Source organism: Lingula anatina, chromosome 1 (genome assembly GCF_051362555.1).
Source record: "Lingula anatina isolate TDL-2025a chromosome 1, LinAna3.0, whole genome shotgun sequence".
NCBI lineage: Eukaryota > Metazoa > Brachiopoda > Lingulata > Lingulida > Lingulidae > Lingula > Lingula anatina.
Window position 1 is genome coordinate 58,509,030 of NC_141767.1, and position 24,079 is coordinate 58,533,108.

General features: G+C 37.7%; 4 protein-coding genes across 5 annotated transcripts; 3 read left to right on the forward strand and 1 right to left on the reverse strand.

The window, feature by feature from the left end:
* The first annotated feature begins 1,756 nt into the window (after positions 1-1,756).
* LOC106178104 (uncharacterized) lies at positions 1,757-10,739 on the forward strand. The gene is made up of 3 exons (XM_013561142.2): positions 1,757-2,260; positions 9,160-9,541; positions 9,983-10,739. The coding sequence occupies exons 1-3, from the start codon at positions 2,246-2,248 to the stop codon at positions 10,294-10,296; spliced, it is 711 nt and encodes a 236-aa protein (XP_013416596.2). The 5' UTR covers positions 1,757-2,245; the 3' UTR covers positions 10,297-10,739.
* LOC106178102 (uncharacterized) lies at positions 3,108-5,143 on the forward strand. 2 transcript variants are annotated; one of them, XM_087001101.1, is made up of 2 exons: positions 3,108-3,295; positions 3,735-5,143. In XM_087001101.1, exon 2 carries the CDS (start codon positions 3,739-3,741, stop codon positions 4,981-4,983), a length of 1,245 nt encoding a protein of 414 aa, XP_086857227.1. In that variant the 5' UTR covers positions 3,108-3,295; positions 3,735-3,738; the 3' UTR covers positions 4,984-5,143. The 2 variants fall into 2 exon arrangements, with proteins under 2 accessions (XP_086857227.1, XP_013416595.2); XM_013561141.2 differs by having other exon boundaries at positions 3,123-3,338.
* Positions 10,740-11,711: 972 nt separating the features above from the next.
* On the forward strand, positions 11,712-14,122 carry LOC106178101 (uncharacterized). Its single transcript, XM_013561140.3, has 3 exons — positions 11,712-11,972; positions 12,299-12,680; positions 12,862-14,122. The coding sequence occupies exons 1-3, from the start codon at positions 11,796-11,798 to the stop codon at positions 13,560-13,562; spliced, it is 1,260 nt and encodes a 419-aa protein (XP_013416594.2). The 5' UTR covers positions 11,712-11,795; the 3' UTR covers positions 13,563-14,122.
* A 154-nt stretch (positions 14,123-14,276) lies between these two features.
* LOC106178034 (apolipoprotein D) lies at positions 14,277-23,087 on the reverse strand. Its single transcript, XM_013561030.2, has 6 exons — positions 22,870-23,087; positions 22,212-22,342; positions 16,295-16,392; positions 15,828-16,055; positions 15,424-15,453; positions 14,277-15,089 (listed from the first exon to the last, which is right to left on the reverse strand). Exons 1-6 carry the CDS (start codon positions 22,993-22,995, stop codon positions 15,019-15,021), a joined length of 684 nt encoding a protein of 227 aa, XP_013416484.2. The 5' UTR covers positions 22,996-23,087; the 3' UTR covers positions 14,277-15,018.
* Positions 23,088-24,079: the final 992 nt, after the last annotated feature.

Below are 24,079 nucleotides of genomic sequence, written 5' to 3' on the forward strand. Positions count from 1 at the left end.
AAAAATTGGCTGGTCGCTGTTTCCGGGCCTATAATTGTACAAATTTCTCTCTTATTTACATATATTTCAATGTTTGCCCCCAACAGCGTGAGTATCTCATTTTCTTTGAAAAGCTCTTAAAAGGTTTAATACCTTTAATTGCGAAATCAAATTAACATATGGACTTGTATTGAGTAGTTCTATAATTATATTAATATATGTTGTTTTCAATTTCTTGTCAAAATCGAGTCACTCGTCTTCACTATACCTGTAGATAACTTAACACGAAGATCATTGGCTTGAAATGCACGGATATGGTTTTATTCGGTACCTTTCCATAAACGGCAAAGGTGGGCCTGACTGGAATTCACGATTATCTCCCGCCATTATAAGCATCAGATTGTGACCTCGATGGTAATATATTTTCTACCAGAGATCAGTTTGGTGTTGGCGCCTTTTCTTATATTGTATAGAAAAATTGCCACCAGACCCCTGGTAATAACTGAAAGCGAGTATTACCAAAAGGAAACTCTTCCTTGTTGCGTAAATTGTCTTTGCTTATCGGTCTAACCAGACATATGGTACGGAGGGGTTTCCTATTGTCTTCCCGTGGTCGGCTCCACAAAGCCAACCGGGTGTCAAAAAGAACTTGTTTTATATTTTGCAGACTTGCGCTCGAGTTGCTCTTTAAAAATAGGTAAAAGTTGCACGTGGCATCTTTCGATCGTGAGTTATCGCGGTCGAGCTGACGGTTAAGGTCAAAACAATTAACTCATGATTTCTGACATATGGAGCCTATGGAGGTTATGCAATAGTGACCAACCCTATTTGAAAACTTTCTCTCACTGGGCACAGCAGTGTGCATATAAAAATACATCTAGCTCTCTTTGGTCCTGATAGAAGGTATTTTTCGTGCTTTTAATTTTCATCAACTTTTCCTACAGAGCAACTAGTATGGCAGATCGATTTGCAATTCGTCTCAAAATAAAAGTACTGGAAATCCGTCGCAGACTGTTTATACGATACGCTTGCCAAATTGATTGCGAATTTGGCCTGCCGCCAGGTCGGCCTGACACGTGACAGTCTCGTGTACCTGTCCAGTGTGTAAATGCTTCTACAGACGTGGTAGAAATTTGAACACTAGTATCGTGGTAGAAATTTGAACACTAGTATCGTCCAAATATTTGTCCAGTTATTTCTTCTACCCCATCACTTCTCATTTGGAAAAAAATAATTCTTTTTTTCTAAAATAATTTCAGTACCGTATGATTCACAGTACCGTATGATCTTGGGCGCAAAGTCTTTTCGAAATAATAATACAAGGTTTGAATCAAAGTTCTGTAGTAGTAATATTTGGGGGAATGCATTTAATTTCTATAATCTGGAAAATGGTAACGGAATGCATGAAAAAGCTTTATATATAAGAGCGTTTAAATGTTTATGATATCATTTTTTTTTTTTTTTTTTGGAACAGAGACCTTTTATTTTAAAATTATTTAATTTTTTGTTTAGATAGGAAATGTGTAAAAAATGGCTCAAAAGATCACGGAGCATACAGAATTAAGTAGATATATAGATGAACATATAGAAGTTGATTACTTTATTGACAGCAAAAATATTGAAATTTATTCTCCTGAAAGAAAATGGGAAAGGAAGCTGTAGAATCATAGAGTTGGTAGCCGAACAGTTAATTAATGGATCAGCGATGGGTGTGCATGTGTGTCACAGTCATGTTTATTCTGAAATCTGATGGGGGGGGGGGGGGGGGGGGCTTGAACGAACTGGGCCTCTCGGCTTTATATACTTTCATTTGGGTGACTTCAGATAGATTCGTGACATTTTCTCTGGTGTGCCTTTATAATAATCAGTAATGCGGATTGCCGTTGGCAGATTTTAAATCCCAGTTCTGTAAAACGTATTACACGTTTAAAAACTGGACAAATCTGAAATTCTGGTGATAGGCTTCCGTCTCCAATGGAGGGTACCGTTATTGCAAGTTTGTTAGGAAGTTTACCTTTCCGTACGTACCATGTGCATTGATCAATATTAGGAAGGCATATTTTGCTTCATCAACGATAATAATCCGATCACGTGTCGACCATGTACTTGGGTATAGTTGTGGATACCCACTGAACCAATACACTGCAATAAGGCTATTCTAATGCAGAGCAAACTCATTATTAGAACCTATCCCACAATTACGTTCAGCCTTGACCAAGGTGAATCTGAACAATGGCGATGAATGGAACTTTCACGTGACTAGCACATGAATTGCTGTCGGGTAATTTCTAAATCTATTATGCATGGCTCTAGAACGTTGAATGCCAGGCTGGAAAGGATGACTAATGCGGGGATTTCTCGTGTTTGGTTTTTTTCCATTACCGAGGAAACCTTCAGTTGAAGCCGACGCGATGTAAACAACTAATTAACTAATAGATTCACTGTGAGGTGTAAATGTCAAACTGGTTTTAAATTTCTCCTCTAGTTTTAATTCAATTTAGACATAAAAATGGCAGCATGGGCATATATTCACTTTGATATTGTTGAACCGAGCTATATAAAGTTATATAAAGTACATGTAGGCCTACGCAATATTTTGAGAATAATGAGGTCAAAATTTAACATTCAGACAATATATGAGTAGGCCTTAACAATTGGCCTGTAGGTTAATGAATTATTTTATTTTTTTCCAGATCACAATGTATAATATCATATATTCAATTTGTTCTATAAACCCTCTATGCCTGATGTATATAATGCAATCTTGATAAAAATCATTCAATAAATACTATTGGAAAGAACTGAAAGGCGAAAGTATAGCTAATATGTGTGTACTGAGTATGTGAGTGCGTGTGTCAACATCATGTACTCGCACGTAAACACACGTGACTCACAAAACAATACCTTTTGTTAATCAGTTGGTTCGTTGCGTAATTATGTAACCCCGTTCTCTCGGTTATGTGCATGTAGTCTGTTCTGGGTAGTAATATCAGCTGAATTCCCTTTAATGAAAATAAACAGATGCACGTTGTTTCGGGTTGCTTCTGTATTACACAAACATACATGTACAGTGCAGTCAGCCACCAGCTCGATTTATTATGATGACGTAGTAAAGGTCATTTGGGGTGAGGAGGAATTCTATCCATTCAGTAATTTTCCGTTTCTGGAAAATTCCCGTGAACGATTATCGGACTGTCCGAGCTGTATATATACAGGCACGTACATGGCTCCCACATTCAAAGCGTCCATAATCACAAGAGGTGATCAGAAGAAAATTTAAAGAGAAAAAGGAAAACAAATTAGTTGTTACTTGAAGGTAAAGGAGGCGAAAACTACCGAAACCGTAACTTTAATAGGAGGTGAGGATCCGATTTGTTCTTATGTAGACTAAAGTCTTTAAACAATTTAAAAGTTAAAGGCATTTTTGTGAATTATGAGTGATTGTTGTTTTAAAACAAATTTTTGTAGAGACACTGAAGGTTATAAACGTTAATAATAATATTATAATAATGATAATAATAATAATGTGATCACAGCTGATCAATAGATCAGAGATGAATTTCCACAACGTTTTCACGTAATTGCGTGCGGATGTCGTGTTTCTAGAAAAATCTGGAAAGACTGACCTGCTGGCTGCTGCATGATAAATATACTTTTATACCATCGAAAGATCGTTGGTTTGGTAAGAAAACACTTTCTTGTTTACGCTTTTTTCGACAACAAGTGGATATATTTATGTTTTTTAATTTTTACAGCAATATGGTGCCTGAAAAAAACAACAACAAGCTTATACGTGTTGCTATGATCTCTGTGCACGGCAACCCCCTGGTGTCAGATTCAGAGCTGGGCTCCGACGGCAAGGGCGGACAAAACATTTATGTCCGTGAAGTCGGCAAGCAAATGTCCAAGCAGGGCTACGATGTCACCTGGTTTACGCGCAGCGAGTCTCCGGATGAAGTGGGCTTGGTCACATTATCACCGACTCTCAGGTGTCAGTATATCACGGCTGGACCCCAGGAGCACATTAACCGCGATTTCCTCTTTCCTTACCTCGAGGATTTCATTTCTCAAATTGACACTTCTAAATTCGACTGTGCATTTACGAACTACTGGCTCAGCGGTTACGTGGGCCTACGTTTAGACTTACCGCAACTTCACGTCCACCATTCCCTGGGGAGTCAGAAGTATGAGCGTGAGCCCATGCCAGAAATCGGACCAATTCGTCTGAAGGTAGAGGAAGCAATCAACAAACATGCTGATTGCGTAGTACACCAGACCACGTCTGAAGTCGAATCGTGTAAAGCGAAAAACCCGGTTCTCATTAAGGCTGGGATCAACACGGAACGATTCGAAGCGTTGGATTCTAGGGCGGCGAAAAGAGACCTTGGTTTCAGTGACGATACCATTAATGTTTTATTTGCCGGGCGATTTGCAACACAGAAGGGCATTCCATTTGCCATCGAGGCCATGAAGAAAACCAAAGTTCCTCACCACTTTAGATTAATCGGAAACTACAGAGGTAGTGACTATGAATACCTTGTCCAAGAAAACCCTCAACTTGAATTTTTGGGTCAGAAAACTCCAGATGAACTTTCAAAGTACATGGCTGCATCGGACATTTTAATAATGCCATCTCTTTATGAACCATTCGGTATCGTTGCTATTGAAGCTATGGCCGCAGGCTGTTGCATGATAGTGACATCTGTAGGCGGACTAAATGAGATTGTGCAAGACGGTGTCCACGGTTGCAAAGTCCCCCCAGGTGACGCAGACGCGATCTGTGCTGCCTTTGAAAAACTTGCCAGAGATTTAAACAAAATGCGAGAAACTGGGGAGAACAATCGTAAAGTAGCATTCGAACAATACAGCTGGGCAGCCACTGCCGGTAGCATCGGTCAGAAACTCAAAAACTTGCTCACCCGAGATAAACGCACGACCTTCGATAAGATATCCAAATCCTTCACACACAGAAATATAATTGGAACAAGAGTCGGTCGCGGTTAAATGTGCATGAACTAACTGGCGAACTTAATGTGCATGAAAAGACTATTTTATTTTGATATGAACTATTCTTTACAAACAAATGTCCATATTTCTGTATCATATTGTAATACACTGTACATAGACACATAGAAAATATACATTAAAGATTTTTGATAAGATATTCAAAGTGTTTTGTTACTTAAATCACGTTTTAATCATGCAATTTGTTGACATCTTGACAGAAAACTCCAAAGCGCGCTCAAATGTCAAATGTCAGCCCCTGAATGGTTTACGGACTAGGCCTAAAATAAGCTTACAGATTTCAGAACCCAATATACATGTAAACTGGATCCCGGGTAAAATTGGAGAAAAAGTGCCAAACAATGAGCCAAATTACGTATAACGTTGATGTACTGTATCATAAAAAGCGGCTAAAATCAATAAAATCAAAAATGAAGTGTACATTTACGAGACATTCAGATGTAGACTATGCATTTAAAACCCTCGATGTCGTCGATTACATTGCTCTGGCTGACAGGTGCATGTATTATATAGTAAAACAGAGATGACTCTGAATATTCCAGGAAAAAAATCTGTATATTTCGGGGCAACAGTACCAGAGACGGATACTAGATCTATGTTCACTTTACCAGTCAGCTGTATAATCTCCTTTTAACCAGGTTCGGAAATTGTATTACGATTCAAATAGTAATGTCGCACCTTATTAGTGTTATTTCTATCCTTGATCTGAATTATAAACGTAAACAAAGTGCGACATCACGAGTCGCTACTTAATATCTGTATTACTTTGCACGAAATGGGTTAGATCGTCCGATTGCTCTCGAACTCTGGCGGGTTCAGCAGGCCAGTCGTGTATCATTTTTTTTTCTGAAGTATGACAAAAACGTTATCCACTGTTATTTTCCTGTCATTTCAGTTTAATACAAATGATATAGTTCTTGATTAAGTCATCGTTATTATGTAAATCTTACCTTATTTTTTTCTCTGAACGAGATTTTGAGATTCTGAAGGTCGTTCAAGGTTATGATATCGAGGAAAATTCCCAAGGACGGCTAATGTTAATGTTCAGCCACGTTAAATACTGCCTTACCACAGAAACACGCGTCACGCAATCGATTTTATCTTGCATATTTGTTGAAAAAAATAAGTCCTATTCTGCACAGCTGATGTACTAAACTATGTACGCCTGAGGAATGTCAAAGGAGAAAAAAATAGTAAAAAATAACTACCAAACATATGCCTTTTGACACATTGTCCGATGTTTGACTTCATTTTTACAAGCGTCCCTATTTCCTGAAAATGTGTTGGAAAGCGTATGCCGGGTAGAAGAAAGGCACCGCTAACTGCTCTATAGGCCTATATAACGTACCACCAAACGTAACACCAATTATGCTGTTTTATATTAAAAATACCAATAAAGTAAGATATGATTACAAAATTATATTATATTTGTCAAAACGATGTAATTATCCCTGGCAGAGTACCAAAGAAAGAAGGCAAGACGACTATCTATAAAAATTCCTTGAGGTTGATTTCCACTTTCCCTCGGCCTAAATGTGAGCTTCTACAGTGCACACCTATCGCACACCTATCGCACGCCCTTGAATATGCCAAAACAATGAAAATTTGGTTTTTACATATAGGGAGCTTTACCATAGAATTATCCCTGAGGATGACCCAGTGAACTTGAGTGAAGTGTTCATTCGGCCTTGTTGGCCTATGCTATCCGTAATACTGTAAATGATTTGAAAACAGCTTGGGCTTTATCTATCGTATTTTATTACAGACAAACGTCTAGAGCATGTAAGTTTGAACATTCTTGTGTTTGCATTGTCAGTGTCCTGCTAGTAGGCAGGATGGGGAGGGTGGGGAGCTTTAAAGCGCCGCTTTTTTGACTGGAATACATGTATGTCATCTCTCAAGTAAGGTCAACCAAAGGGGGAAAATGGGCCCCCTTTTCAGAAAAAGACTCCCTTTTAAATTGCTAGCTATAGGCATGTACATGGTTTTAATTATTCTAACGTCTTCATGTAAAATCCAACAGATTTTTACCAAGATCTTGTTTTTTCCTATTTTACCTCAGTCTCTTGTATTCTGGTGTGTTGCACAATAGGTACATGTATGATTAGGACACGTGAATAGGATTTTTCCGTCGAAGTCGTAGTTGCGGTTGTATGATTGATCATCGCAGACCAGCACGTAAGGCTAAACTAGTAAAATCAATAAAATGTTCATTAGCGGAAAATTTCACAAACGGTGACTGGGATGCGCCTTCCATAATTATTGAATGAAGTAGTAATATGTAGTCTATTTTCCAAATGATATCTGCCACTGGAATACGAGATTTTCTTTTTAGATGCTTGTACTAGTGTCCAAAGGTACCTTTAAATAAATTACAAATAAATTAATTTTATTATATCATGTCTGCAGCTTCTTAGCTACCCATACAGAAAGAAAATCACTCCTTTTGCTTTAGAGTCGAATTTGTACGCGAAGTTATGCAAGACATAGAGGCCGACATATTGACACAATATTCTTCATGGAAGTGATTTTTTAACGCGAAAAAAATATCGATCTGCATAGTTAATTAAGGTCAAAATGTTTATGTTCAAGTGGTTATGGTAGGTTGCAGTGCGATTATGGTAATGTCTGTGCACGCGCGCAAATGACGTGTGTGTGTGTCTATAAAGATTTTAAATGTCCATTACTTGATACGATGAATAGCATATACCAGCTGCCTTTTAGGAATTTTTGGGTCCCCACTTTTTGAAGGTTCAATTCAAACGGTACATATTGATTTACTTCGAAAAAGTTGGAAACTATTTTTCACACATGTACACACGCACACACACACACACACACACACATGCACATACACACACAAATAAATAAATAAATAAATAAATAAATAAATAAATAAATAAAATAAAATAAAATAAAATAAAGATAATAAAAACAGTAACGATAACAATTAAAAAGATATGAAAAAAGGGGCTCATAGGTTCGAAACTTAATTTTCTGTTTTAGCAATATGATCTACCAATAAACCTACTTGGGACTACTGATCCCTCAGACTTCTAGATGCGTGGTGATGTCTTCTCATTAGCGATTCATTGCATTGCTCATTGATACCGAACAGTGATAAACATCCCTGAAAAACAAACTATTTCAATAATGAAACAACACTCCTTTCGATTTAATTCCTGATACATTTGTAGCAAAATCATTTCTAAAACTAAATATGAAGGTACCGCTGAAGACGGCATTATTTCCCCGCGAAAAAGAACGACGTCAATGAAATGTTATTATTATCTCCTCGTTTCACGCTTCAGCAAGAAGGGGACTTATTCAGACCCGGTAGCATGTAGACACGAAAATTAGTTTAATGGCATTATTTACTTCCATTATAGGCTCTATGGGTAATCCCCTGGTGAGGTTCACCAATAAAAAGTAAGAGACGAAATACACGGCAGTCACATACCTAGAAAAAGTCTATTCTATTGGTATTTTTGATTATTAAAAAACAATTAATAAAAATACTAATGTAAATATAATTAAAAGAAATCAGAGCTCTCTGTCTTCAATTTGTATTACACATAAGAGCATTTCCCAAACCATCTTTAAAACAAAGGTAAATAAGGAACTAGAATGGAATGAAAACGAACTGTGAAATTACTATAAAATGGCCGAATCTGTCTAGCACAACACAAGACAAATTTCACTATTACAAAGAATCAAAATAAGCGTAGAGGCAATGTCAGTAAGGTATATGCTGTATCTCCTTTGTTGTGCCGCCAGTGTTTGTGGCCATGGGCGTTTGATGGAGCCCCCGTCCCGCTCAAGTTTATGGAGGTTTCAAGAATTCAGCGGGAGAGTGACACCAAATTATAACGATAATGAACTGTTTTGTGGAGGGATTTTTGTAAGTTTTTTTTTACTTGAGCAATAAACAGAATGTTTCGATCCACTGTAAAGAACGGTGATAAAATTTTGAACGACTTTTGAATCAGGCGTGTTAAAGTGAGCAGCCCTGACATACTTACATCATTTTCCTTCTTCAGAATTTTTTTTCACCTGATACGAAGACCAGTGTTCATTTTGACTATGAATGGTTTACAGGGTTTCTTTGAAGTATAGAAACAAAAATCATTACCTCGTTTTTACGTTTAATTCCAGAGGCAGTACCGACAAAATGGAGGGCAATGTGGCGTGTGTGGAGACCCCTGGGACGAACCACCACCTAGAGCTAACGAAAATGGTGGCACTTTCGACTTCGGAATCATTTCACGCATTTACAAAATTGGTCAAACAATCACAGCAAAAGTCGACATCACTGCAAACCACAGAGGTTGGTTTGAATTCCGCATATGTCCAAATGACGAGCCTTCTGTACAGGTTACTCACGAGTGCTTGGATCAATATCTTCTGGAACTCGCTGACGGCTCAGGAACACGCTGGGAAGTCATTTCAGATGAGAAAAGATTGTTTGAGATCCAACTTCGTTTGCCGTCCTGCCTCCGCTGTGAGCACTGCGTTTTCCAATGGAAATACCACGCAGGTAATTATGGAGAGCAAATAATTAGTTCAAAACTCTATTATAGCCAATTTACATCATGTGCAATGTCACCCTTACCTTTTTCTATAACTTAAAAATAATCTTTAAATAAAGTTCGCGTCGAATTTAAGTTATTGCTGTCATTTGCAAATTGCTTATTGTTATGCAACTGATCCAGTAAATATACCGGTATTGTAAACATCGTGTATGACTTTTCAAGTCAGACCTTTGCAATCGATCCTGCTTCTTTTCACACAAAAATCCCGCCACTTTTCTTTTGTATACAATGAAAAAATGTCACTCATTTACTTAAAATACATGTAAATTCTTTTTTTCTTTAGTTAACTACACAAACAATATAACCTGACATATAATAGATTACATCTGAAAGGTATGGGTAATAAAATGACTCCCAGGATAAGCAAAACTCGTTTTCTTTCCAAGGAAATACATGGGGGACTAGAGAACAAGAGGAGTTTTACGGTTGTGCAGATATCCAGATCACCGATGATGACGCAAAACTGACAGTTAGTTCGTCAATTGCGACTGGTGTAACAACAAGCAGCACAACTACCGCATCGGCCCTCCTGGTGACTGATTCAGCAACGATTGAACCCTTGTCTTCCAAACCAACAAGTAAACAATGTGTGGGTTTACCTCCGTACGACAGGAACATAGGCATAAACGAATGGTGCACCGACCAGTGCAATAAGATGCCAGTGTACTGCCCACCTACTATGTGTACCTGTGAATATTAGCTCATCCGCCGCACGGAGTACTATGACGCCCCCCAATTTTGGACAAAACACCGCGGATACGTATCCTGTCATGATTTACTTGGCGATAGTAACCAAATCATTTGATTTACCAACTGTCAGTTTTATGAACAATAAATGCTTGAAATAATTTTTTCTAATTTTGACTGATAGCTTCCTTTGAAATTTTTTAATAACTCGTCTTTTTTCTTTGTGGATCAACGTATCAAATGTGTGTCATCATTGAGATAGGCTAATTAAAATTGACATTTCAACATTGAGGATTACTAGACCTCATAAATACAAACAAATAAGGAAATATTGTTTTACTTCATTCCGCATGCTCTATAGTGATTGGCACGGCTATTAACTGGAGACAAATATGTTAAGTAGGTTTGTCATCGAAATAAACATTTCCGTCACGGGAGACAAAAGTCGCCGTATCGGAAGCGAACGGCACTCTCGTGGTTTTTTGTCCGAATAATATGTTAAATGGTATTTTTTTTTTGCACCACGTTTACTCCAGCAAACCCTGAAACGTAAACTTCCCCTCTCTTCTTATCAGAGGAAAATGCCCGATTCATGAAGCATAACATCGACTGTTGGTATTATCACCAACTTGATGGATATATACGATAGGTTAAACTGACGTCATAGATGACGAGACTAGCATAGTGACCAATCCAAAAACAAATATCATGAAACTATAATATGGATATCAAAATTGTCATCAATCACGATAGCGAGACAGTCATGGCAATAAACACCACTTCTTCTTTTGATAAGATCTATGGTGACCCTACCGGTCCACGGTGAAATGACCTTTGACAATTGCCCCCCCCCCCCCCCCCCTTAACGCTACCTCCACTTAATGCAAGACCGAAAAATAAAATACGTGACATACCCTTAAAATATAAAAGGAGCCTTATTTATTAAAAAAAATTTAGCTTATTTAGATGAATACTTTAAGCGGTAACGAAGATATCTCTTCACACAGATGAACAAGGAAGTATGAACATGAGTGATTCATGTTCCTGTGCTGACCGATAGTTTGACGGCTTAACACATGTACCCTCTTTTATTTGACTTAAGCAGCCAGATTAAAAATCAATGCAGAGAAATCTGGGTTCTGTGCACACTGACAGTTAATTTCAGTTTTAATAAAAACGGATTTGACTCCCACTGAGGGTGGCTATGTTATGCTATGGTCACTTCACGCTTCAGTGTCCTGTCCACGACTTCATAGACCAGATCTCATGTGTCACTTCCTCCGATTGCGATACGGCTACCTTGATCTTCAGTTATTTGACTCACGTTTAACTCACCCAGATTTATGGTGCCGTCTGAATCACAAATCACAAAAAATTAATATCTCTTATCAATGTGTCACTTAAATTTGCTATAAAAGGGCTGAACTACCCCAGTCAACTCAGAAAAAGCAATTTAGCAAGATACTACCCAGCAAAAGTATTTTGTGTAGAGTATCACTGGAACAGACGACAATGTTGATGAGCTTGTATTTCACCCTGGCGTTCGCACTTAACGCCTTACCAAGTGTTTTTGGCCATGGTCGCTTGATTGAGCCTCCATCCCGATCTAGTCTGTGGAGATTTGAAGAATTCGTTGACTTAGTGACACCAAACTACAACGACAACGAGCTTTTTTGTGGAGGAGTTTTCGTGAGTATTTCATAAGATATTAAATGTAAACATAACCAATTGCATAAGTCAAAATCCATAATCTATATCCTTACATCCTCAGTTTCCTAGTTTGTTGTATGTATATTCATTATCTATATATTATGTTTTGATAATTATTCTTTGGAGTACTTTCTCTCAAGGGAAAGCGGGGACGTTTCTCTCTCTCTCTCACGGCTCTGCATATTTAGGAATAGTTGGCAAAACGCACTAAAATTCTGTAATAATTGAGCTATCTAAACCATACAATTTATTGCTTACCTCATCTTAGCCTAATTAGTTTAAAAAAGTATTCATTCTCTTTTTAGAGACAATATCAGCGCAACGGCGGCAAATGTGGCGTGTGCGGGGATCCGTGGGACGAACCATCACCGAGGGCTAACGAAAACGGCGGGATTTATGACTTTGGAATCACATCACGTTACTACAAAAAGGGGCAAGTTTTCACCACAGAGGTCGACTTGACTGCCAATCACAAGGGGTGGTTTGAATTCCGCATTTGTCCCAATGACGACCCTTCTGTCCAGGTTACGCACGAGTGTCTCGATCAGCATCTTCTCCAACTTGCCGACAGCTCCGGGACAAGATGGGAAGTGAACACAGACGAAAACAAAGTGTTTGAGCTTCGACTTCGTTTGCCATCTGACCTCCTCTGTAACCACTGTGTTTTCCAGTGGAAATACCACACAGGTAAGTAGCCCTATCACATGTATTTTGGAATTATCTTCACGTAGTACGCATGTCCTTAGCCATTAACAACAACAACAATAATAAACATGCAGCTAAAATAATTTGCAATCAGCTAATTCTGGCAGTTGCCCGTAAAGCCCATCAATTGTACTTACCTTTTTTGTTTGTTTCTTATAAACAGGTAACTCATGGGGCACAGATGACCAGGAAGAATTTTACGGTTGTGCAGATATTCAGATCAGCGAAAATGGTGCCGTGCCGTCCACCACGACGGCAAAGCCTACCACTGGCACAACTAGCACAACAGCGTCAACTGTCAGCACAACCACTGCAGCCGTCTCCACAACACGTGTACCTACCAGCACAACCGCACCAACTACCACAAGCACAACTTCCAAGCCAATTCCCACATCAAGTGTACCTACCAGCACAACCACATCAGCAACCAAAAGTACAACTACCAAGCCCATTCCCACATCAAGCAAGGCTACCACCACCGCGCCTGCATCCTCAAGCACAACAACCGCCACTGTCTCGTCCAGCACACCGGCGGCATCCAACTTGATTTGTGTGGGCGTGCCACCATATAACACTCATCTTGGAGTCAACGAGTGGTGTACAACTAGCTGTAATGCTGTACCGTCGTACTGTCCCCCTACTATGTGCAGCTGTCGCAGTCCACCGCCGCCCGTTGAAACGGAAAAAGATGATGAAGCAAGCCCACCCGAGACCGGCACTCCAGTTGATGAACTGCCAGATAAGGTTCGCTGTGTTGCCGTCCCACCTTATGACAAAGATGTCGGAATTAACGAATGGTGCACAACCAGCTGTAATGCTTTCCCAGTGTACTGTCCCCCTACTATGTGTGCTTGTTCTGCATAACATGCTTGTTCCAAGTATACGCTCTTTTAAGTAAGCCGATTATGCATGAATCGAAAGAGCATTGAAACGAATCCCATCATTCCATATATATTATTAATCGTTGAAAGTTTTGACAAATTTCAAAAGCAACAAAATGGCTTGCTTTCAGGTATTCTTGCATAAATGTAAGGCTTCTTATTTTAACATAAAATTTGGGGAAGACATTTACTTAAAGCAGACCATTTCCGTCCTTAAACGTAGCTTATGTTTGCAATCAGTGCTCTGACAAATCGTTTTCTCGTAAAATTTGTGAGGGATTTTTAAAATTTTCTCCTTTTATACAACTTATTAAATTTTGAATATGATGTGAATTAACTTTCTTAATATTATTTTATGGATATAGAAAATACAGCATTCTATTTTTATGATTGAAAAGAACTTTGATATACATATATCTTTATATAAATTTAAATATCTGTATTTTAAAATACCAAAGGATATACATTGTATGCTACTTTGATATTCATCCTGTATCAGTTTGTCATATATTTTTTCAAATAAATACCCTTATTTTTTAAGAACTTGTTTTTTTTTTTTTTTTTTTTTTTTTTTTTTTTTAGGTTTAAAATTGGTAATAAAGCAAGTTTTCACATAAAAAAATGTCTGCCATGCTATTTCCACTGTTTTGTTGTTTTTCGCGGTGGTAATATATAATTGATCAACACGAGTCCAGAGTCCGGTTGAATATAGTGCTTTATTCTTTCCTATCGAATAATTTTTATGCATATTTTCTGGGCCTAGAACACGGTGATAAGTCAAAACTGTGTTTTTCTCTGATTTAGCCTTTCTTCTGTGTTTCTTGAATAGCTGTGAGAAATAGGATGTACCTCTTCTGATGTTACTGCTATTACTGGTAAATGGTGGGTGTGGACTTTATATACCCACGTGCCACGTGCTGTTGATAGATTTCCTTAAAAGCCACCTACGAGAAGCTTACACTTATATTCACTTATAGATTCAGCTTTCATAGTAACTTATACAGAATATATCATAGTTTGATAACTGATACTGCAGTGTATCGAGTTAGAGGGAAGGTTTGCCTATCATTTATTTTATTATATAGCGTGTATCTTTGGGATGCTTGGAGATGGTGCGGTCAGGCTATATTCAGTTTTTCAGGTGTACATGCTACCTGAGGTGTACATGCTAGCTCTAAACCATAACATTTTATGTATAAATACTACAGGGCATAGATAGGTAAACTGCGTAAAGAAAATCGTTATAACAATGCTGATAGACAGATGTACACAATCTTCGTCTTTCTGGATACAACCACAACATATTTTGTGCGGACCTTTATGTTCCAGTTGCCTAATTAGGCAAAATTGTCCACTTGTCTAGTTCACGCCTGATCATCAGCGAGATTACCTTAAACTGGAACAAAACTCACGGCAATTTTCTGACAATGTCGAAAAACTTAAACACCATTCACATGGGCCAAAAACTTTACCAAAAAAACCATCTGTATCCCCAGCGCACATGCTCGTCCTACATAGAAAAAGTTAACAACAACGTCAAGCATATTGCTTACTGATAAATTGAAGAGGTAAATCGGTAAAATTATTTAGACATGTCTAAGAACACAAGTAATTTAATCAACAGTTTAATCACATTCTTCATTTCGATTCTCGATCGACTGCGCAATCCGAAAAAAAAAGTAAAACCTCACGCGAAATCTCATATCACATATCAATTCAAGGGTTGGAAAATTTCTTTTCAGTCCCTCTTCTTGTGCTTGATCAGAACTAGGCAATTATCATCAATGCTTTATTGTTTCAATTATTACTTTTATTTTCTGTATGTCTAATAGTAATTTTCTCACCTGCATCTGAAGTTGGGACTTGTAAACATTCTGAAATAAGAATAGTGCATGACCCTACTTAATATATGTCTCAAACATCCTAAAGGGTATATGGAGTGAACTTAATACAGAATAAGAATGGATTTTATATACAGGTTTAGATACTTTTCAACTCCATTCATTCAAAACACTGTACCCGAAAGCGTTGTCAAAACATTCAAAGCACTGTATCCAAACTGTCCCGACACTGACATCTTTGCCGGCCTCCGCGCATTTTTGAATAATGACATTTTACTTCTTACAGCAATCTAATGAAGTTAAACAATTCTGAACACGTAATTTCTAAGTCAAATGATGCTAATCAATTGCAAAACTTGTTTAGATTAATTACAAAAAATAGAGAGAGAGTGAGAAAGAGTAGTTACTTCTCTTCTGTGAAGTTTTGTCAAACGTGGCTGGGTCAAGACACAAGCGGTTTCTTATAAAACCATCCGCCAAAACTTCGTATTCAGAAGACAGTGTGGGACGTCTGCTCCATACCCATACGTCAAATACCTCACAGGAACCGTTTGTAAACAGGGTCTGGCAGCCATACGCCAAAGCATAATTACTGTAGTCTGTGTGTATTATCCAGTAATCGGATGTGAATAACTCTAAAAAAGAAACATTGTAAGAAACAAATCGGTGTGTTGAATTTTTTTTATTATTCATTAATAAGGAACACAGTCTTTAATAATATATTTAATATTTTTCTTTTACAACGAACCGACTGACAGATCGCCACTTTTTGGTCAAATATATACACATACATATTACTGTAGGTGAGTACTTATGTCAAATCAATTACTTAAATCATCTTAGAGCAAGGAGACATAAATGCTGTATGACTTACCACCAAGGTAGTTTCTCTTATACAACAGCTTTCCGGGCACTCCTGTTGTAAGCAAAGTCGCGTTAGCGTGAAGACACGTCTTATTTTCTGGCCGCTCTCTGAAAAGTAGGCAAACGAGATGGAGATTTAATGTATTGTTCTTGTTTTGCTTACTTCACCAATAATCTCATAGTGACCTTCTGTCCGATCTGGGTCTTCTTTTCAACATTTCATTTATTTATTTCGTAACTTTCGCATCAGAATATGCTGACGAATAAGTCCATTCAATTGAAACGGTGAGATTCATATTTCAATGGTTACAGTATAAATATAGATGGCCAAGCCAACTGCAAATGGCAAATAAATTTCTGAAGGCAAGGGTTGCAGCACAATCCCCCTCTAAACAAGGTTAACCATACTGAGCTAGCGCAACTACCGGTATATGCCATCCTCAGTGCCATATGTTAGGTCAAAAATTCACACAAGACATGCATGATAAATCAATACTCCCGATAGATACATAAACCTAATGCCACCGTTAAATTCGAATACCGTTAGACCCAGGTGCCGTCACCTCCAAAATAAATATAGATATATTCGATGACCCAGGTGTAAATAAGCGTATCTTTCGGTACGTGCATGTAAAATATTGTCACTATTTACTATTGTGTACTGAGAGGAGTACATATGTGGAAAAGATTGCAACAATCAGTTAGTAGAAAATTACAAAAAGCACTCTTCAGGTTACTACGCGGATGGCTTTATTCCAAGGTGTCTCTCTTTGGCCCTCGGGTTTCAGATTGAGCACAAAGGGGTATTCCACAATGACAATAACATTATAACACAGAGAGATACTCTCCAAAGATAAAAAAAGAGCAAGCAAAGAGCTGTGTTTGAGATTAAAGATAGGGGTGCCGACATAATACGAAAGGTTGCATGAAAGGTAATATAAATCAGGAATAAATGCATTTTGGTGGAATACATATAGCTTCTATCACTGTTGCTGTAATTGTAATATGCAAGCTGGTGGCCTAAATTTTGGGAAAGAACGTCTGTACTTATTGTAGATGGTAAACTGTAATGTATTCTAGTTTTGCTTACCGCGGGACAATGATGAGCCAGAGAGCGCATTTTCCTTAATAAGTGAGGCTCGAAATGTAAGGTATTGCGTATATAATTAATTAATAGGCAGCATTGAGTTCCGCCATGCAACTAAAATATAAGATATTCGTTTACATGATAAAATTAACAAATCAATCATGATAAATCTATCAGGACGTACATCAATCGAGAAGTTTTGCTAAAGAACTGACCTCTGACAGTTGAATTCACAAGTTTAAATTTCTATCAAAGCACTACATGATAAATCTTTAAATTATTTGACTATGAAAAAAATGAAACATTCTTTATTGCAATGAACCATACCCTGTATATCTGACTGTAAATTATTTATTCGATTTCAGCCAGAAGTGAAAAAAATAAACTGTTTAAACACAAATGCTTGTTGTGGTTAAAAATAAGAGTTAAAATGAAGAGGAAAACAAAAGATACTTTAAAAAGGGGGATGTTTTATCAATTAAAATTGATGAAATGATATTTCTGATGGAGTGGAAGTCCCAGAAAGGAAATAGACATTTTGAAAGAAATCCTAGATTACCACTTCATAGGATAAGAATTACTACTTCATGATAGAAGGCGACTTCATTGGTTAAAAAATAAGGACCCTTAGGAGACTTCGTAGTATATTACCACTTCATGGTACATTGTTTCCAAACATGTTTCAGTTCTGGTTGGATGTGGAAATTAGGCGTAAAGGTCAATATGAAGTTTTATTCTAGACCATGATTTCCAGAGTGACGCGTGTATTTGAAACGGGGTGTGTGTGTGTGTGTGTGTGTGTGTGTGTGGGCGGGGGGGGGGGGGGGGAGGGGGGGGGAAGGAGTAACATTACTCAAGATAGTGCGTATTTTATCTCGTTGGAGAAGCTGTTATTTTCAGATGTTCTCGTAGATACCCGTGAGATTAACTTCTATAAATAATGTACTTAATTTCAAGAGCTCCGGTCCAGTGACGGAAAGCATAAAGCTAGTTTTTTGTTTTACCCATTTAGTTTTGAGATATTTCAGATTTCAGGACGAGTGAAAACTGACAATATTTGGACGTTGAATCATGGCAGGTCTAAGGCACTAGATGTATGAGACAAACGAAGTGTATAAGTAAACACATTGCCTGCCTTTTAACTAGGGCATAAAACTGACCATGTGTGGTTTGATTGACGTACGGCGCAGGTTTATAGATATGGCTAGTACACAGCAGCAAGAATGTACGTCTTTCCACCGTAGGTAGAGAACTCTACTAGGCAGAGAGGTTTTAATTTTGCTCCACACTAGGTGTACATTAATATCTTTAACAAACCGTCTATTCCATTATTCGTGTTATAGAAGTGTCTCTTTTGTAACTATGACATAAATGTACGCTTACATTGGTCAAGCTTTCCCTGTGTTGGACAATTCATTATATACATACATAATCTATTTCACATTGTTACTTCCTAAACCATCATAGTTAGGAACTTGATACGTCGGGGATTAATAAACCTATCATTAAAGGAATTTGCAAAGGCTCTTCGGAATTCAATTGTGACTTGGGGTGTGGTCGACCCTGGGGGTGGTCTATTCTAATTTTTACATCGTATTTTATGCTAGGAACATGAAACATGGCTACATACTATTTTGAATGTGGAATGTCACTTCGGATTTTTTTTTTTTTTTGGGGGGGGGGGGGGGGGGGGGGCTGGGGGCGGTTGAGTCTAATTGACAATATTGTTATTCCTGCTATATTTATCCTCAAGACCAATAAAGCTGGGAACGTAAGGCTATGGGGATTGAAAAATCTGCCTTAGGGGGTGTGTATGGGTCCCTCTGGGTTTTTGTGACATTGGGTGTGGCCGTCCCTGGGGAGGTTGATTTTAAATTTTACATCGTTATTCGTGCTTCTACCCTTACGCCATTACAGTTGGGAACATGAAACCTTCCGGGCTGATAACCTTACCATTGAGGATATGCATATAGGTTTCCGGGAATGTTAGTATGATATTTCAGGTGTGGCTATCCCGGGGGGTGGTTGATTCTATTTTTCACAACTTTATTTCTGCCATCTATACCCTTAAATTTTAAGGAACATGAAACGGAGATTGATGAATCAGTCATTTTAATGAATGTGCATGGGTCCTTGAGAAATGTAGAGAACAGCAGAAGCACATACAGAACTAAATGGACTTCCAGCCATATGCATTAATATAGGTCAGGGAATCCAATTAAAAACTAATTCAAGGCCCCACACACTCGATCAGGAATCCTAGCGTTTAACTGCTGTTGTGTCTTAACACAAAACAAAAATGTTTATTTCCCAAGAGCAGTAATTAACATGTGTGTTTTATGTTAAAGAACAATGGGACTTGGACCCTACTAGGCTAGGATTCCTGAGAGTATGGGGTCTTGAATGGGTTTTAATTAACTTGACCTATATTCAAGAATACGACTGAAGGTCTGTCATTTAGTACTGTCTGCTGCTTTCTCTACATTTCCCCTTCCTTCCTTACTCGAAGACCGCCATCAGATTCACACATACGATGTAGTACTAGCTGGGTCGGTCCATCTCTGCAAGGAATCTTAAGTGCAATCTATGGAATCAGCTTCATTGCCTGACAAACCACTAATCACTCCACACCCTAGGGACGGCCACACCCCAAGTCACACTAATGTAGCCCACCCATGCACCAAAGACTCATGTTCTTAATTCGAATGGTCTAGGGGGAGATGAAATAAATTACGGTAATATATATGTGTACCATCCCCAGGGACAGCCACACCCCAGGTCACAAAAAAAAAAATAATAAAAAAAAAAATAAATAAATAAATAAATAAATAAACCTGCCTATGCACACCCCGACATTTTAGTTTCCTCAACCTAAAGACCTATGGGTATATAGCAGAAAATACAATTGAAAGATAATAATCAACCACCCCTAGGTCACCAAAGTCACCAAAAATCCGAAGGACACGTGCACATCCCTAATGGCAAGTTTAAATATCCCCAACGTCTCATGTTCCTCACTTTAATGGATAGAGGATACCAGTAACAACGATATAAAAAATATATACCCCCCCCCCCCCAAAGGACTGCAAAGTCCCCCTACTAAAGGTCTACGGGTAGATAGAAGAAATTACGATGTAAAAATTACAATCAACCACAATAACAATTAACCACAATTCTGAATAAATATCAATCTACAAGCCTGTTGATCTCGCAGACCAACTACGTTAGTTAGGCTGCTAAACAACGAGTAGACCTAACCCCCCCCCCCCCTCCGAACGCCTTATTAACAGTTTCAAAATGCAGACTGTGTCGCAGATAATACTTTCGGGTCAAATGAGAGCCAGCCAAGGGCACATTTCGGGGACACCATTGATCACATCATGATGGACATTCACAGGTGTAAGACCAGAACAGAGCATCTCGGAAACCAAGGGACAGACGTAAATCATTACACTTGCGCGTGTCTTTCCTCATGGAAATTAGTCTTATAATCCAGTAACCTACGCGTAAATTATGTTTTCATAGCCTGGTTTACCTGATCTATTAGTTTTATGCATCAAGCGGATCTGGGAAGGGAGGGCCCAGGGGGTCTGGACCCCCTTTTCTTCAACGCTGACCATAATGTCCCATAATGTACTGATTTTTAGAAATACTGAATCCTCACCTACATACGCCTGTGTATTATAAAATTACTCAAAACATGCATTCAATACCACTAAAGAAACCCTATTCAGTCATACAAGTGAATTAAAACGAACAGTTTACCTATTTTGGATAATATTTACAGTACAAAAACAATATATTTCAAAAACGTTCTCTCTCATAGCGTTGGGCCAACAACAGGTACTATTTCACCATTATCCCATGAAGTCGCAGGCAATATCTTATGTGGAGATGAAGTCGCAAAATATCCTATGAAGTCGATTTGACAGTAAAATCAGAGCATTTATCCTATGAAGTGGTAATATACCACGAAGTATCTTAACATATGTGTAATATAGTATTTAATCGAACAATTTTAAACGGCGTGGAAAAAGTTTGAAAATCACTAAAAGCTGCCAAAATCTGAAGCGTTCCACATGTCATGATAATCTAAGATATAATTTCTTTTTAAAATGAAAATTCAAGCCAAATGTCGAATAAAAAAGACACAATGTTGATCATGCCATAGTCATGGGAATAAATGGGTCTACTATACAATGATAGTAGGCCTATTTACCAGAATTACGACATTATATCAGGCTGGAATAAATACTCTAGAAATAATATACAGCATAAAAGGCAGGCGTGTTTTCTCTTTATTACAAATGTGAACACATAACCTGAATGAAAGTGGGTGGGTGGGGGGGGGGGGGGGGGGCTGTTATAGTTGATTATATGTCGCTAATCGCAAGTCATGCTGATATCATGCACTCAATTTGGGCGAAAGCTTCAGGATTTAAGTAGGGTGCTTTTCATTTTCAAAATCATTCTACGATAATTTCCAATAGCTTTTATTTGAAAGGCTCCTTTGAAAATAAGTTAAAAAGGAGGTTAAAAGGCGCAAAAGGTTTTTTCTCTATGTAATATTGTGTTCAATAACTAAAGCTTCATCGATTTAAAAAGTAAAATGTTTTGCCGAAATAAAAGCCGTGAAAATGTCAAAAATAAAAATTAGAGTATAGTAATTTGCATTTCTTGTTAATAGAACTGTATATTTAATGGTTGTATACGCCATATTTCCGTAATAAAACTTAAAATAACCTTACAAGATTTCTCGTCAAGTTCTTTTACTCAAACCCAATAAGCTGCTTACCTTTTTTGGGGAAACCATTGTTCTTATAATGGAGCATATGCCTACCTTGCCAAAATATCAACTTGTATGTTGCCGTCCTCTTTTAATTGATACGTGTGCGTGTAGTCTACATATTGATCATACTTAGCAATGGCTGTTGGCGGAATCCATTTAAATTCAAACCAGGTACCTGTATACTACAACCAGACAATAGCCATAAATACAGATAGTCTTTATTGTTCGAAATAGCTCGGTTATGCCAGACATCAGTTTATGTGAACTGCTTCTGAATTGGAAGATAGGAGTCGTGAGGTGATAGTGCATGAGAACTTGTTTTTGTTTTTACATATATATAACTAAAGTAGCTGAAAATAAACTGATGATCACTATGGCATAAGGTGGGTTCTGCAAAAAATTTAAACTAAATCCAATGGTCACGATGAGTTGGAAACAATATGTGCTTTGTAACATCCAGATGTCCTCAGATTTGAGGTTAAATTTATCTGCTGAGTTTAAACGTTAGTTAATAATGGGCAAATATCCTGCATATTGCATACAATATCTTGCTTGGACTTAATGTTACAGATCAGCTCCTTGGAAGTTGAAAAAAAAAGGTTTAAACTAATATCCCTAAGCTTAATAGTATATATATATATATATATATATATATATATATATATATATATATATATATATATATATATATATATATATATATATATACCTGAAAGAGTTCGAAATCCTCTTGAATCTGGGTCTCGTTGTACAAACACACCTGATTAAAGACACCTTCAATTACAAACGCAAATAGCAGGCAACAGTAACATGTATTCCTGATACCTGTTCTCATCGTTCTTCTAGAATGAAATCAAGGTCTACTTCTCATCAGTTGTATCCAAGACTCCCGAATGTGGAAAACACGTCCTTGAAATCACATGATCTATGACGTAGATACGGGGGGCTTTCATCGTTTGATTGCTATTTATAATTGTTTTCAACGGGATTAAGGGAGGGGCATCCTAAAGACCTGGGTCATTTTCTCGGTTAAATGTCTTCCACCAGTTCAGGTATAAGAATTAAAGTATACATCGAAATAATCGAATTTGCCTTTAGTAAAAATAGTTTGTCACATTCTAATTCTAGTTAAATTACATTCTACACCCAAACTCAATATAGAGGTGCAAATGAGGTCACAGGCATGCTCTTAAAATATTTAGTACACAATATTTATTTTAGGGTCCCACATGAAGAAGTTCGTATCAAAGATTCACTCTCCTGGAACCATGAATAATAAAAAAATAATTCATCGTCTAGAATCAAAAAAGGAACATACGTTACTGTCACAAATGCAAAACGTCCAGCTGTGAAACGTTTTAGGGTGCTTTCCCAGAGATTTAGATCGATCTAAAGATTAAGATTTAGATCGACCTAACTCCCTGGGGGTTCGCGCTAAATTGCAGGCAGCCGAGCGGGCACCATAGTTAATTACCCCCTTACAGCTTTTAGTAGGCGGGACAGACGCTTAAGCCGGCCAAGCTGACAGTAATCTAGTGAGACTCCCCACAGGGATAGATCGATCTAAAAATCTATGGAAATGGGGTGTTACACACTCATCCATCACTGGTTTTGTTCTTTGATTTATCTACTACAAGTATAACGTTGTAAAAAAATTGTGATGATCTTCTGTATAGAGCAGTTCATTGTTTTTGAGCGACTTTAGTTTGCTTGTCACTGAATATTAAAAAAACGGGGAAAATACACCCTACCGACAGTAAAATAAGCATTAAATAAACAATTTTTCCACTCGTTATCCAAATATCATATCAGAAACATCAAACTATCATGGAATCACAATATATTTTTCGGTCAGCAACAGAAAACACTGATTTCTATTGCACAGAGTACATGGACAAAATGAAATTATCTGATAATTT